At 43.7% G+C, this 15,781-nt stretch overlaps 2 protein-coding genes across 2 annotated transcripts in view; one reads left to right on the top strand and one right to left on the bottom strand.

Moving 5' to 3' along the window:
- alg5 (ALG5 dolichyl-phosphate beta-glucosyltransferase) overlaps positions 1-12,698 on the bottom strand; it is a 14,631-nt gene extending 1,933 nt beyond the window's left edge. The window contains exons 1-10 of the mRNA XM_024140232.2: positions 12,274-12,698; positions 11,831-11,999; positions 11,279-11,325; positions 10,329-10,397; positions 10,040-10,137; positions 7,503-7,645; positions 6,936-7,020; positions 5,242-5,380; positions 4,563-4,632; positions 4,208-4,222 (exon numbers count right to left, since the gene is read on the bottom strand). Of these exons, the coding sequence (XP_023996000.2) occupies positions 4,208-4,222; positions 4,563-4,632; positions 5,242-5,380; positions 6,936-7,020; positions 7,503-7,645; positions 10,040-10,137; positions 10,329-10,397; positions 11,279-11,325; positions 11,831-11,999; positions 12,274-12,336 (898 nt within the window). The 5' untranslated portion in view covers positions 12,337-12,698. The remainder of the gene's footprint in view (positions 1-4,207; positions 4,223-4,562; positions 4,633-5,241; positions 5,381-6,935; positions 7,021-7,502; positions 7,646-10,039; positions 10,138-10,328; positions 10,398-11,278; positions 11,326-11,830; positions 12,000-12,273) is intronic.
- Positions 12,699-12,802: 104 nt separating this feature from the next.
- The window catches only part of exosc8 (exosome component 8), a 25,903-nt gene continuing 22,924 nt past the window's right edge, over positions 12,803-15,781 (top strand). Inside the window, exons 1-7 of the mRNA XM_070439946.1 lie at positions 12,803-12,885; positions 13,204-13,240; positions 13,897-13,960; positions 14,104-14,177; positions 14,272-14,317; positions 14,474-14,579; positions 15,397-15,442. Coding sequence (XP_070296047.1) covers positions 12,869-12,885; positions 13,204-13,240; positions 13,897-13,960; positions 14,104-14,177; positions 14,272-14,317; positions 14,474-14,579; positions 15,397-15,442 — 390 coding nt within the window. The 5' untranslated portion in view covers positions 12,803-12,868. The remainder of the gene's footprint in view (positions 12,886-13,203; positions 13,241-13,896; positions 13,961-14,103; positions 14,178-14,271; positions 14,318-14,473; positions 14,580-15,396; positions 15,443-15,781) is intronic.

Below are 15,781 nucleotides of genomic sequence, written 5' to 3'. Positions count from 1 at the left end.
CCCCCAAAAAGAAAGAGAGATTTAACCAGTTAACGGTCATAGATGAGAACCACTGACCATGTTGTACTTAACCAGTTACGATTACGGTCACTAGGTAGAAACATACATATTAGTTTAACCAGTTGGATAACGAGTCACTAGGTAGAAACCTACCCCATTGTTAGGTTAACGTTAACGATTCACTAGGTAGAAACCACTACATGTTAGTTAACCAGAGTTAGATCGGTCACTAGGTACGCGAAACCACTACCCATGATTAGTTAACCAGATACGATACCGGTCACTAGGTAGACACTATTCACTACTTGTTAGTTAACCAGTTTACGGTCATAGGTAGAAACCACTACGCTATTAGTTTAACAGTTTACGATACGACTAGGTGAAACCACTCCATATTAGTTAACCAGTTAACGTCGATCCTAGGTAGAAACACTACTCATGTTAGTTAATCCAGCTGTACGGTACTAGGTAGTAACCACTACCATGATTAGTTACCCAGTTAACGTAGGTCACTAGGTAGAAACCATACCATGATTAGTTTTAATCCAGTTACGATACGTCACTAGGTTAGAAACCATACCATGTTAAGTTAACACGTTACGATACGATCTAGGTTAGAACCTACTACCATGGTTAGTTAACCAGTTAGAATCAAAGGTAGAAACCACTACCACTGTTATTTAACCAGTTACGATACGAGTCACTAGGTAGAAACACTTTACCATGTTGGTTAAGCAGTTACGATCGTCACTAGGTAGAAACCACTACATGTTAGTTACCCAGTTACGATACAACTAGGTAGAAACCACTACATTGTTAGTTAACCAGTTACGTAGTCACTAGGGTAGAAACCACTCACGCATGTTTAGTTACCGTTCGGTCTAGTATACTAACATTTATTCCGTTACGGTCACTAGGTAGAAACCACTACCTTATGTTAAGTTAACGCAGTTACGATACGGTCATAAGGTAGAAACCACTACATGTTAGCTTAACCAGATTACGATACGGCACCTAAGGTAGAAACGCATACCATGTTAGTTTAATCCAGATACGATGCATAGGTAGAAACCACTACCATTGTTAGTTAACCAGTTACGATCATCCTAGGTAGAAACCACTACCTGTTAGTTAACCAGTAGATAGTCACTAGGAACATCCATAGTAGTTTAACGTCATAAAACAACCATGTCTGTCTTACCAGTTACGATACGGTCACTAGTAGACGACTACCATGTTAGTTAACGCAGTACGATACGATCACTAGGTAGAAAACACTACCGATGTTAGTTAACCACGTATACGGTCACTAGGTAGAAACCACTACATGTTAGTTAACGCCGATACGATACGCATAGGTAGACACACACTACCATGTTGTTAACCAGATGCGATACCGATCACTAGGTAGAAGAAACCACTACATGTTAAGTTAACCAGTACGGTCACTAGGTAAGAACACAATCTGTTACAAGAACATCACAAGGTAGAAACACTACTTAGTTACCTAGATACGATCATTAGTAGATAACCCTACGCAGTTAGTTACGCGATAATCGATCACTAGAGTAGAAACCACCTACCATGTTAGTTACACCACCGATACCGTCATAGGTAGAAACCACTACGCATGTTAGTTAACCAGATACGATCACTAGGTCGAAACCATACAATGTAGTTAACCAGATAGCGATTACATACTAGGTAGAAACACACATTTACCGATAGTCATGGTACTACCAGTTAGTAACCCAACGTAAGCCCTAACAGTAGTTAACCGAGATCACGATAGACCTAACTGTTCAGTTAACGATACTACGTAAGACGCACTACATGTTAGTTAACCAATGATACTGTAACACCTTACAGTTGTACGAAGACTCATATACGTACCATGTTAGTTAACAGATACGATCTCAAGAACCACCATGTGTTACAGTATCACTAGAGAAACTAATGTATAATCAGTCATCACAGAGCCAACGACCATATTAGTTACCAGTTCGATACGATACAGGGTAAGAAACCACTACATGTTAGTTAACCAGTTACGATACGCTCACTAGGTTAGAACCACTACCATAGTTAGTTAACCAATTGTTACGATCACTAGGTAGAAACCACTACATGTTAGTTAACCAGATACGATACGCATCACTAGGTAGAAACCATACATTTTAGTTAACCAGATACCGATACGGTCACTAGCGTAGAAACACTACATGTTAGTTAACCAGTTACGATACGATCACTAGGTAGAAAACCACTACCATGTTAGTTAACCAGTTTCGATACGGTCACACTAGGGGTAGAAACACTAGCATGTTAGTTAACAGTTACGCATACGGTCATAGGTAGAAACCACTTACGCATGTTAGTGTACCAGTAGCTACCGACTGGAAATATCTGAACTGTCACAGACACATGCGGAGCACCAATCTACTTCACGTATTCTATCATTTTTAATGAAGGGACGTTAATAGGAGGACTAGCCGGACATCTTCCTAAACAGACAGCTTGCCGGACTTCCATAACCAGAACAGCTTGCCGACCTCTCACTAAACAGAACAGCTTGCCGGACATTCCTACAACCAAGTTAACTACCAGCAGCTTGCCGGACATCTCCTAAACAGAACAGTTGCGGACATCCTCCTAAACATAGAACAGCTTGCCGGACATCTCCTAAACTAGAACGCGGGACTCTCAAACCAGCATTGCCCGAACATCTCTTAAACTAGAACAGCTTTGCCGGACATCTCCTAAACCAAGACCAGCTTGCCGGACTCTTTCCTAAACTAGAGCTGACGGAACAACAGCACTTGCCGGACATCTCTAAACTAGAACAGCTTTGCCGGACATCTCCTAAACTCAGAACAGCTTCGCTCTCCTAGAAGCTGCGGACATCTCCTAAACAGAACAGCTTGCCGGAATTTTCTTATATAAATTAGACTTTGGAAGAGGGACGCAAGCTCGAAGCGAGGAAAGGAATGAAGCAACAAGAGCAGAGAAGAGGGAGGTTAGCTAATAGCATGTATCGGGAACTTATTATGAAAAGGTATATATATTATATATTGAGTCAGGCTACTAATTAAATATTTTAAAAATAAAATTATATTTCAAAATTAACAATCCAACTTCGCCACATGTTCCTCGCACAGAATCACATGTTCTCTCCAGTCTGGGTTTGATGAGGAGCGTAATTCAGTCTATATAATACGTATAATTCAATACAGTAAAATAATTACTGTTCACACTCACAAAACTTAGCCTACTGGAGCTAGTTTTCATTCATTTACCCAAGGAGGCTTATATGTAGGTGTCTAGGATAACAGCACAATTTTTAGGTTTTATGGGCTTGTGATTTTTTCAAATTTGAATATCTTTAAATGTAGGGATCTTAAATATCTTTAATTAGGGGCCTCATTAAATATTTCTAATGTAGGGTTCATATGATACTCTTTAATGGTATGGGCTCAATTAAATATCTTTAATGTAGGGGCTCATTTAAATATCGTTTAATGTAGGGGCCATTAAATATCTTTAATGTAGGGCTCATTGAATATCTTTAATGTGGGCCTCATTGAATACTTTAATGTAGGGATATTAAAATACTTTAATGTAGGGGATCATTAATATCTTTAATGTAGGGGATCAATTAAATATCTTTAATGGTAGGGGATCATTAAATATTTATGTAGGGGATATATTGTCGGGATCTTAAATATCTTTAATGTAGGGGATATTAAATATCTTAATGTAGGGGATCATTAAATATCTTTAACTGTAGGGGATCCATTAAATATTAATTAGGATCATTATCTAATTTGTACGGGGATCATTAAATATCTTTAATGTAGGGCTCATTAAATATCTTTTAAATGTAGGGATCATTAAACTATCTTTAATGTAGGGGATCAATTAAATATCTTTATGTAGGGATCATTAACATATCTTTTATGAGGGATCATTAAATATCGTTTAATTGTAGGGATAGAGTCAGGTGCATCATGTTAGAACTATCATGCTGCATCAAAGCTCTGATAAAATCCAGACATATTTCATCTGCTTGAGAATGAACACTCCCGGTTTTGTCGGGAACTACAGGATTAACTTGGGGAAAAGTTACTTCTTCCGGGATGGAACATTTTTAAATAACAGGGGAAATATTCACGCTAAGTGTGTATGTTTAAGTTATGCAGAGCTTCGCCTTCTATCTCAGTCCGGTTGACAGACTCGCCTTCTATCTCAGCCGGTTGACAGACTCGCCTTCCTATCTCCAGCCGGGTCTGACAGACTCGCCTTCCTATCTCAGCCCGGTTGACAGACTCACCTTTCTATCTCAGCCGGTTGACTTATACTCACCTTCTATCTCAGCCCTGTTGACAGACTACACTTCTGACTCACCTTCTATCTTCAGCCATTGACAGATCCCTTCTGTCTCAGCCAGTTGACAGACTCACTTCTGTTCAGCCATTGAAGACCTCACTCTCTGTCTCAGCCCAATTGACAGACTCACCTTCTGTCTCAGCCCAAGTGTGACAGACTCACTTTCTATCTCAGTCAATTGACGGCCACCTCGGCTAGGGCATCATTAAAGCACTGAGCGATGTCCAGCAGCACTCCACGTAAAGCCTGTGAAACAGCCAGCACACCAGCATTTATGCGTACTAGTCCCTTGAACTAGTAACTTTTTGTTTTCCGTCATGATAAGTTGTTTAGATGAGCTATAACCAAGTGCTCCGTTCATTCAAATGTAGTTATTTGACTAGCAGATCGTGAAGAATTGTGCCGTTAATGTCCCGCTCCGAGAGAGAGACCGTCCATTGCTCCATTAACTTCAAGTTGTGGTTATTGTGGTTAGTGGTCTCGTAAGATGAGAGACGTACACTGCGCAGAGAGAAGGTCTTGCACTTTTCCATACGTTTTTCTTGTTTATTAAGCATCTACTTACTATGTATAACATCATATCACAACATGAAATATAAGGAGAGGTACAATTTAGTCCTTCAGGATTATTTTTTGAAGGGGTTAGAAAGAACTAACAACTTCCCTGCTATATATAGATTTCTTATAGCAGGTATTGGGTATAAGAAAGAAAAGAGCCTGATACATCAGGCACCAAGTGCAGGGAGGATAATTAATTTTAACTAAGTTAGAATACATGGAAGGTAACACCAATACGTTTTGGGTATTGGTGACGCGGGTTTAAGTTAGCGTTTGGGGAGGGGGGGGGGGACTTACCACGCTCAGTGTGAGGAGAAGGTCTGAGGGGCCTCGGGTGAAGAGCTTTGAAGCCACCTGCGTGTCCTTGATGCTCGCACAAAAAACAAACGCAGGAAGTGGAACCCATGACATCAGGAACGTACGGAACATGAGACCGCTACCAGGAACACAACAACAACAATCCATCTTAACAAGACCAAGGGTGTCTTTAGGTTGTTTTGGGGCATCCTATGCATTTAGAAGTTTACGTAGGTGAGAGAGAGTGTGAGTGAAGTGGAGTGAGTGAGATGGAAAAGAGAGGAGCGTGAGATGGCAGAAAGACGAGCGTAATGGCGAGAAGATGGAGGCAAGAAGAGTGAGTATGGCAGAAAGAGTAGATGGGAAGAGAGTGGAGATCGGAGAAGAGTGAGATGGCAGAAAGAGAGAGTGAGATGGCAGAAAGAGTGGAGATGGCAGAAAGAGAGAGTGAGATGGCAGAAAGAGATGAGGGTACCGAAGCGACTGCCTCCCTCATCCAGGTGTGCTCTGGACCCAGCAGGACCATAGCCATGTTCTCCTGTGAAACACAAACATTTCATTATTTACCGGGATCAATATCAGAAAGTCCGGATTGAATCAATCAATTTTATTGGTCAATACACATGTTCTAAGCAGAGTTAATTGCAGGTGTAGTAACATGCTTGTGTTTCCTATTCCAACAGACGTGCAGTAGTACTAACATTCAAACAATACACACAATATAAAGTTAAAAAAACGTAATTAAGAATAATATATAATATTAGGATGAGCAATGTATGAGTAGCAATGACTAAAATACATTAAATTAGAATACAGTATTACATATGAGATGAGTAAAGCTAGTATGTAAAATTAATAATGTGACGGCAGTTGTTCCATTATTTAAAGTGGCAAGTTAATCCTTGTCTATGGTACATCACGGCAGCAGCTTTAAGGTTTGCAGGGTTGAGGTTAACCGGGCGTGAGCCGCCCAATGATGACTATTTAACAGTCTGATGGCTTGAGATAGAAGCTGTTTTCAGATTCTCGTCCCAGCTTTGATGCACCTGTAAGACCTCGCCTTCTGGATGATAAGGGGTGACAGGCAGTGGCTCGGGTTGGTTTTGTCTTGATTTATTTTTTGGTCTTCTTGTGACATCGGGTGCTGTCAGGTGTCATGGAGGGCAGGTAGTTTGCCCCGTGGATGCGTTGGCAGAACCGCACACCCTAGAGAGCCTTGCGGTTGAGGGCGGAGCAGTTGGCTGTACGAGGCGGTGATCAGCCCGACAGGATGCTCTCACTTGTGCATCTGTAAAAGTTTGTGAGGGTCTTTAGGTGCAAACAGAATTTCTTCAGCGTCCTGAGGTTGAAGAGGCACAGATTGTCAGTGATGTGTTCCGCCAAGAGACCTTTGGAAGCTTTTCACTTCTCCACTGCGGTCGCATTGGATGTGGATAGGGGCGTGGCCTCTCTGCTGTTTCCTGAAGTCTACGACAAGCTCCTTCATTTTTGTTGATTTGAGACGAGAGGTTATTTTCCTGGACCACTCCGCCAGGGCCCAACCTCATCCCTGTAGGGCTGTCTCGTCTTGTTGGTATCAGGCCTTCTACTGGTTGTGGTCGTCGCAAACTTGATAGATTGGAGTTGGAGGGGTGCGTGACCACGCAGTTCGTGGTGAATCAGGGAGTACAGGAAAGGGCTGAGTGAGCACATACCCTTGTGGGGCCCCTGTGTTGAGGAGCAGCGAAGAAGAGGTGTTATTTCCCAACTTCACCACCTGGGGATGGCCCGTCAGGAAGTCTAGGACGCAGTTGCAGGTGGGGTGGGGTTCAGACCCAGGGCCTCCAGCTTGATGATGAACTTGGAGGGTACTATGGTGTTGAATGCTGAGCTGTAGTCAATGAACAGCATTCTTACATAGGGATTCCTCTTGTCCAGATGGGATAGGGCAGTGGGCAGTGTGTCTGTGGACCTATTGGGGCYGTATGCAAATTGAAGTGGGTCTAYGGTGWCAGGTAAGGTAGAGGTGATATGATCCTTAACTWSCCTCTCAAAGCACTTCATGATGACAGAAGTGAGTGCTACGGGGCGATAGTCGTTTAGTTCAGTTACKTTTCGCTTTCTTGGGAACAGAAATAATGGTGGACATCTTGAAGCAAGTGGGGACAGTAGACTGGGATAGGGAGAGATTGTCCGTAAACACTCCAGCCACTCCAGGAATCGACTAGGGATGCAATCTGGCCCGGCAGCCTTGCGAGGGTTAACATGCTTAAATGTCTTACTCARGTCGGCCACGGAGAATGAGAGCCCACAGTCTTTGGTAGCYGGCCGCGTCRGTGGCATTGTGTTACCCTCAAAGTGGGCGAAGAAGGTGTTTAGCTTGTCKGGGAGCAAGACGTCYATGTCCGTGACGTGGCTGGTTTTCCTTTGTAATCCGTGATTGAAGTCAATAGACCAGAGCAAGCTAGATCGACTCAGGCTTTTATTAAGCTAGCCAGCTTCAGTTAGCCAGCTTCCGTCAGTTAGCCAGCTTCCGTCTCAGTTAGCCAGCTTCCGTCTCAGTTAGCCAGCTTCATCTTCAGTTAGCCAGCTTCAGCAAGCCAGCTTCCGTCAGTTAGCCAGCTTCCGTCAGTTAGCCAGCTTCAGCAAGCCAGCTTCCGTCAGTCAGCCAGCTTCCGTCAGCAAGCCAGCTTCCGTCCGTCAGCCAGCTTCCGTCAGTCAGCCAGCTTCCGTCAGTAAGCCAGCTTCCGTCAGCAAGCCAGCTTCCGTCAGTCAGCCAGCTTCCGTCAGCAAGCCAGCTTCCGTCAGCAAGCCAGCTTCCGTCAGCAAGCCAGCTTCCGTCAGCAAGCCAGCTTCCGTCAGCAAGCCAGCTTCCGTCAGTCAGCCAGCTTCCGTCAGTCAGCCAGCTTCCGTCAGTCAGCCTGCTTCCGTCAGTCAGCCAGCTTCCGTCAGTCAGCCTGCTTCCGTCAGTCAGCCTGCTTCCGTCAGTCAGCCTGCTTCCGTCAGTTCGCTGACGGTCGCTCGCTCCGTCTGCCACAAATTCTAGCAGGCTTGGAACTGAGCGTGTCACACATGGCTAGTTGAACGCCAAACTCTTTATTGAGACAACGCCGAAACATCAATCCACGGACGTGTCAGTACCACATTTTCATTTGTGCCAAAAAGCAAATTCAGCAGGATATTACGTAACGTTAATGCAGTCTCCGGTGTGCATATCAAAATACACAAGCCACTCCTATCTTCGGTGTGCATATCAACATACACAAGCACCTCCTACCTATCGTTCGGTTGTGCATATCAATACACAGAGCACCTCCTATCTTCGGTGTGCATATCAAATACACAAGCACCTTCTAATCTTTGGTGTGCATATCAAATACACAAGCACCTCCTATCTTCGGTGTGCATATCAAATACACAAGCACCTCCTATCTTCGGTGTGCATATCAAATACACAAGCACCTCCTATCTTCGGTGTGCATATCAAAACACACAAGCACCTCCTATCTGTGGAAACAATTGTTGTGTTGTGACCATAGACCAGAGACTCTGGCACTTTGACTGTTAAACTCACGGGTAAACTAGAGCGTGGCGAGCCAAAGTAAAGACCCCCCGCCGAGCCAAACTCTCCTCTAAGACGGACGACGCTGGGCCAATGTGCGCCGCCCTATGGGACTCTCCGATCACAGCCAGTGTGATACAGGCCTGGGATCGAACTCCGGGTCTGTAGCGACTCTAGCAGATGGTTGCACCGCTCAGGGAGACCACGTGATAGGTTATTTTTAACAATTACAATTTCTTTACACACAAAAAAACTTTGATTAATAAAACATGTAATCAGTCATCTTGAAGGGGAGGATGAACAATCTTTGTGAGAGGGAGGGTATCTGCTTTTCATTGGTCCTCATCTTGTGGCTCAGACACTTCAATTCAGGATAAATGGACTTAGCCCTGAGTCAGCGCTGCACCCCGGAGCAGGTTCATTCTGATTGGATTCGTTGCCATAGAAACGTCCCTGGCTAAAAAGGTGAGCCACTTTCATGGTACCCCGGTTATCCTGAGTTGAACTCAGAGTTGACCAAAGCTACCTGGCTAACTCGTCAAACCTGACCGGTAGTAACAGGGCTCTGGTCAAAACAGAAACATGGTTATGTAGCCTAGTCAGGGAAATTACATTTATATCTAGACAAAAAAAAAGCTAAAATCATAAAACACCCACTGGTTTGATGTTTACGTCGTGAAGGCCGGCCTCCACCTTCTCCACGTCTGCAAACTTAGTGCTGCGTCGCGCAGCCCATCAAATAGCCAGCTTCCCTCTGGAAACTCAAGTAACCCTAACACACCCACCACACACACACACACACACAACACACACATCACACACACACACACACACACACAACACACACACACATCACACACACACACACACACACACACACACACACACACACACACACACATCAAACACACACACACACACACACAACCCAAACACTTCTAAGTTGAATGTGAGAGTTGTAGTGAAATGGCGTTCGTGGTTAAAGCAGCGTTCTGTCCAGTGAGGCAGTACGGAGTTACAGCGATTCAAGTAACTAACCTGATTTTAAATGAGGCAGGTTGCAGTGAGCAGAGATATAGAATTAAATATATGTATATTGTGTATCTCTATAATTTACGAGCAAGCAGCTCTCACCATCACTGTGTGTGTGTGTGTGTGTGTGGTGTGTGTGTGTGTGTGTGGTGTGGTGTGTCCACCGTGTGTGGGTGTGTGTGTGTGTTGTGTGTGTGTGTGTGTGTGTGGTGTGTTGTGCTCCACCATCCGTGACGGCCCCTCCTTTTTCCCCTCTGTTTCCACCCAGGGTCCAGGACTCGACTTTGTCTGCGCCATACTTCCTGGTGTACTGCAAGCATAACCTGGGGAAGGAACAGAAGCGCTAATACGTAATACTATTACTCTTCACAAATACATACAATGCTCTAAACCCTCCAAAAGGGGTCTGATTCCTACCATTTTATACAGAGGAACAATTTTTCTGAAAGACATATTTTGTCAACAGCAACCAACAGTGTTTATAAACAGATAGTCAACACCACGGTGCTGGTACCTCTGTGTGTTTGGTCACTGCTGCGTGTCCACCACAAACCTCATAGAGTAAACACAACGGCTGCTGTTTCTGTAGGGAGAGAGAGAGGAGAGACAGAAAGAGAGAGAGGGAGAGGGAGAGAGAGACAGAGAGAGAGAGAGAGAACAGAGAGAGAGAGGGAGACACAGAGAGAGAGAGAACAGAGAGAGAGGGGAGACACAGAGAGAGAGAGAGAGAGAGAGCAGAGAGAGAGCGAGAGACAGGACAGAGAGTAGAGAGAGAGAGAAGGAGAAGAGAGAGAGAGAGAGAGAGAGAGAGAGAGACGAGAGAGAGAGGCGAGAAAAACTATTTTGATGTTCTTTTCTAGATATTCTTGTGTTTTGATCGTATCATTATTTAATTATTTAGTCACATTAAATATAATCTGGCGCTGGATTATTTAGTCGGTTAACCATCAATGTATTCAGAGAGTGTTTGCAGTCTGCAATTTGATAAAGGAAAACGTTGAAACTTAAACTAAAAAGAAGGGGATGGGTAACTACCAAACACATTAATTGTAAATCATGTACTGCCATCTGGTGGCTACTTTGAACAATGACAGCATAATGATTTTCAACCGCGGTTGTTTGACGTCACATGTGAAGAGTTTCGAGCTGTAACTCATGGTTCAATTCCTCAACTAAAAAGGCTGTTACACAGTTCAGACAATATCTGATATTTTTTCCACAATTGGTCTTTTCATCCACCAATCACATTCAGATCTTTTTTTTTACCAGATATCTTTTTAAAGCTGATCTGACAATGGAATCCAAAAAGACCAATTAGTTAAAAAAATAAAAATAGATCAGAACTGGGCTTCCTGTGTAAACGCAGCCTAAATTAGGTGTGGAACAAAATCCTGCACACACTGTCCCTCCATAATCATATTTTGCTTCTTACTTTCATTCCTAACAGTGGGAGTGGCCACTCACCTGTCTGTTCTCCAGGTATCCCATAGCTTCCTCCATCATCACAGGCACTGCAACGGCAAAATACATATACCAGGTCACACATATGTAGTCCATGGCTGCGTTTACACAGGCAGCCCAATTCTGATGTTTTGCTCAATTGAAAGAGCTGATCTGAATGGTCAAAATARTAATTATTAGTGGCAAATTATCAGTATTGGGCTGCCTGTGTTGAACACAGTCTATCCCAGGTATAAATTGGYCAAAAAAAGCCTCGAAGCCAAGGTTGACGCTAGTCACTAGCTGCAAGGCAATGCAAGCTGTTATTGCAAGCTATTGCAATCTGTTGTTACAATCTGTTATTYCAAGGCTAGCGCTGAATATGATACTACTGTCTCATCCACCTTTAACTCCTAAGAGGAAACATGATCAGGGGAAATGTGTGTGTGTGTCTCTCTGTCTGCCCACCCACTTCTAGCTCCTCGTTGTGAGCAGGCACTACCAGAGAGCTTTCTGTCTATCTGTCTGCCAATCCACCCGTCTATCTATCTATCTGCCCGTCCGTCCGTGACTCACTTCGTAGCTCCTCATTGTAGGCAGGCACTATTACAGACAGCTCCAGGGAGCTGGGGTCATGAAGGCTGGGGAAGGGCTCCTTCTCTCCAGTCGCGGTCAGGAACAACTTCTCCTTCTCATGACGCTTCAGGTCCACCATCCCGGCAGTCAGATGGGCTATCAGCAGCACCTGTCAAATAGAATCACAACAGAGTTAAGAATCAGCTTCTAGATTGTTCTGTCTGTCTGTTTTGGTTCCGTTGATTCGATATTCTTGTCAATATCTAAACAAAGACATTAACGCATATTACATAGTCAAAGCTATGATTGATTGATTGATTGGATGCACACAGAAGGGCCCTCTCCCTCATTCTGACAGTTCAGTAACCTGTCAGAATGAACGACAAGACTTTGACATACTACAGTATTTGTCTAGCAGGTAATGGTGTAAGTGTAACACTTACCACTATCAAAGCAGCCACTGCCAATGCAACCAGACAGGGAATTATTTCACATAGACAATCCATTCTCCCATTCCCTGTAGCATAGACAAACACCTGCAGTAAGGAGAGAGTGGCTAGCTACCGTGGCTAGTTAGCCTGCTAATAAACTTAACTGTACTGTTCCGTGGCGAATATCTCTGACAAACACTCTTCGGAGGAGAGGTAAAGATAGAATATCATAGCCGTAATATTTCCATTATTGTATCGGGCGGATCAGTTTGAACTTAACTTCCAGTCACAGGGAAACACCTACGCGGAAGTAACTCCAGGCAGAAAACCACATCATCAAATGTGACCTAAGCGATTTACATCGAATTAAACTATGACCCCTGCTGGCTTGGAGTACGAAGTGTGCAACGCTTATTCTTTGCCTTCCAACCTTTTATTTTACAAGATAAATTCAAGGTTTAAATGTGCAAGTTGATCTGGTATCGCGATAACTTTGCGATACAATGAAACACTTCTTAAATTTGGTTCCAAGGAACCGAAACGGATTTGTGGGCTTCCGTTCTGACGTCAGAACATTAGACGAACCCACGTGGTTAATAAAAACACCATGGCGGCTGGATTCAAGTAAGTGTGKATTTTACATTCGTCAAATAATCTATATAAACTGTCTGAGATGCTTACATGTCTCCGAAATGATAGACTACCCAAACTACCTAAGGAACAGTAGCTTGTTCGACACGCAGGCTAATCGTGTAATAGCTATTTAGGCTAACCAGTAACGGTATCCAACACAGATCAGAAGCTCTCTGGCGCCACAGACCATATAGSCTACTGGCACAACTAACGTTAGCTAACAAAGTTGTTTGCCATCTAACGTTAATTAGCTAGTAACTTAGAAGTCAGTTATTGTAGTTTACCAACTAARTTAATCTCCGTCCCCAGAACTGCTGAGCCCTTGGAATATCACCTGAGGTTTCTGGTTAGTAGACCCGTRTTACACCACAGGAGGTTGGTGGTGCCGTAATTGGGGAGGACGGGCTCGTGGTAATGGCTGGAGTGGAATGGTATCAAACACGTGGTTTGKTGCCATTCCATTCGCTCCYTTCCAGCCGTTATTATGAGCCGTCCTRCCCTCAGCAGCCTCCTCTGTCTTACACATGACTTTTCACCTTTTGTAAATGTAAGACTAGTTATGTGGACTTGACACTGACTACTAGGATGTGATTCCCTGAACAAACCATGATGGTAATGGTGAACTGTTAGAATATGATTCCCTGAACAAACCATGATGGTAATGGTGAACTGTTAGAATTTGAATCCCTGAACAAACCATGATGGTAATGGTGAACTGTTAGAATATGATTCCCTGAACAAACCATGATGGTAATGGTGAACTGTTAGAAATATGATTCCCTGAACAAACCATGATGGTAATGGTGAACTGTTAGAATATGATTCCCTGAAAAACCATGATGGTAATGGTGAACTTTTAGAATATGATTCCCTGAACAAACCATGATGTAATGGTGAACTGTTGAATATGATTCCCTGAACAAACCATGATGGTAATGGTGAACTGTTAGAATATGATTCCCTGAACAAACCATGATGGTAATGGTGAACTGTTCTCTGCAGAAAGAGAACTGCCGTTCTGATGGAAGGGAGCTGGGTGAATTCAGAACCACGACATTGAATATAGGTGAGAACAACAGAACTGTGATCAGTTCTACCCCCCCATGTCTCTCTCTCATCCTCTTCCATCTCCCCATGTCTCTCTCTCATATATATCCATCTCCCCCATGTCTCTCTCTCCGTCATATCCTCTTCCATCTCCCTCTCCAGGTTCTATATCCACAGCAGACGGCTCAGCCCTGGTGAAGATTGGAAACACCACAGTCATGTGTGGCATCAAAGGGGTGACTAGTAACCTCTCCTCAAGTAAACAACTAAAGCAGCACCTTGGTGARCCCCACACAGCCTAACTCATTCCCCGTTGTATTTTATCCACAGGAACTGGCAAACCCACCAGTGGATGCACCCAATAAAGGTTACATWGGTAAGTGGAAGAGTTACCTTTCTACAAAGATATAGAGCAAAAAACATGACTAGTTAATGTTTCAACAACTTTACATTCCCTTGCTGAGTAGTGTGTGTGTGTATTTGTATACGTCTCTGTGTGTTTGTGTATTTGACCTGTATCTTTCTCTCTCAGTACCCAATGTAGACCTGCCTCCTCTGTGTTCGTCACGGTTCCGTCCTGGACCACCCGGGGAACAGGCTCAGGCCGCCAGCCAGTTCATCGCTGATGTCATAGAGAGGTAACTCAGTGTATKTTTAAAGGTCCAGTGCAGTTAAAAACGTGATTTTCCTGTTTTATATACAGTGAGTGGACAAAACATTAAGAACACCTTCCTACTATTGAGTTGCACTCTCCCCTTCTGCCCCCAGAACAGCCTCAATTCATCGGGGCATGGACTCTACAAGGTGTCGAAAGCGTTCCACAGGGATGCTGGCCCATGTTGACTCCAATGCTTCCCACATTTGTGTCAAGTTGGCTGAATGTTCTTTGGATAGTGGACAATTCTTGATACACACGGGAAACTGCTGAGTGTGAAAAACCCAGCAGCGTTGCAGTTCTTGACACAAACCTGTGCCTGGCACCTATTACCATACCCCCCCGTTCAAAGACATTTAAATATTTTGTCTTGCCTATTCACCCTCTGATTGGCACACATACACAATCCATGTCTCAACTGTCTCAAGGCTTAAAAATCCTTCTTTAACCCGTCTCCTCCRCTTCATCTACACMGACTGAAGTGGATTTATTTCTGTACAGCACTTTGAGATATCAGCTGATGTAAGAAGGGCTATYTAAATAKATTTGATTTGATTTAACAAGTAACATCAATAAGGGWTCAGCYCTTTCACCTGCTCAGTCGGTCACGGAAAGAGCAGGTGTTCTTAATGTTTTGTACACTCAGTGTATATCTCCACACTATAAGGTTGGAGTCATACTGTGAAAAATGATGATCTTGCCCTTTTTAGTGTAAGAGCTGTTTGACGAGCCTCAAATGGTTACTGGCATTTCAAATGTGGTATATTACGTGGCTGTTTTTAACAATTTTTGCCTTGCAGCTCTGCCGTCATCCAGAAAGAGGACTTATGCATTCTGAAAGGAAAGGTATTTACGTTTAATAACTTCACCATGTGACACACWGAGAGGACTGTGACYCACWGAGAGGACTGTGACYCACWGAGAGGACTGTGACGCACAGAGAGGACTGTGACYCACWGAGAGGACTGTGACYCACWGAGAGGACTGTGACACACTGTTTTACTTACACAGCTTAAACATGTAGGGTACCAGAGTTGGGGTCAATTCCATTGCAATTCAGAAAGTWAACCACATTCCAAATGTTTCTCGTTGAAAAGCGRTGTAGAGAATTGGAATTTCACCGTACTGATATTGATTGGAATTGAACTTGACCTCAACCACCTCAGATTGCCTGTTACTGATTCT

This window comes from Salvelinus sp. IW2-2015, unplaced genomic scaffold, assembly GCF_002910315.2.
Source record: "Salvelinus sp. IW2-2015 unplaced genomic scaffold, ASM291031v2 Un_scaffold2057, whole genome shotgun sequence".
NCBI lineage: Eukaryota > Metazoa > Chordata > Actinopteri > Salmoniformes > Salmonidae > Salvelinus > Salvelinus sp. IW2-2015.
This window is presented reverse-complemented; position numbering and strand designations above follow the sequence as displayed.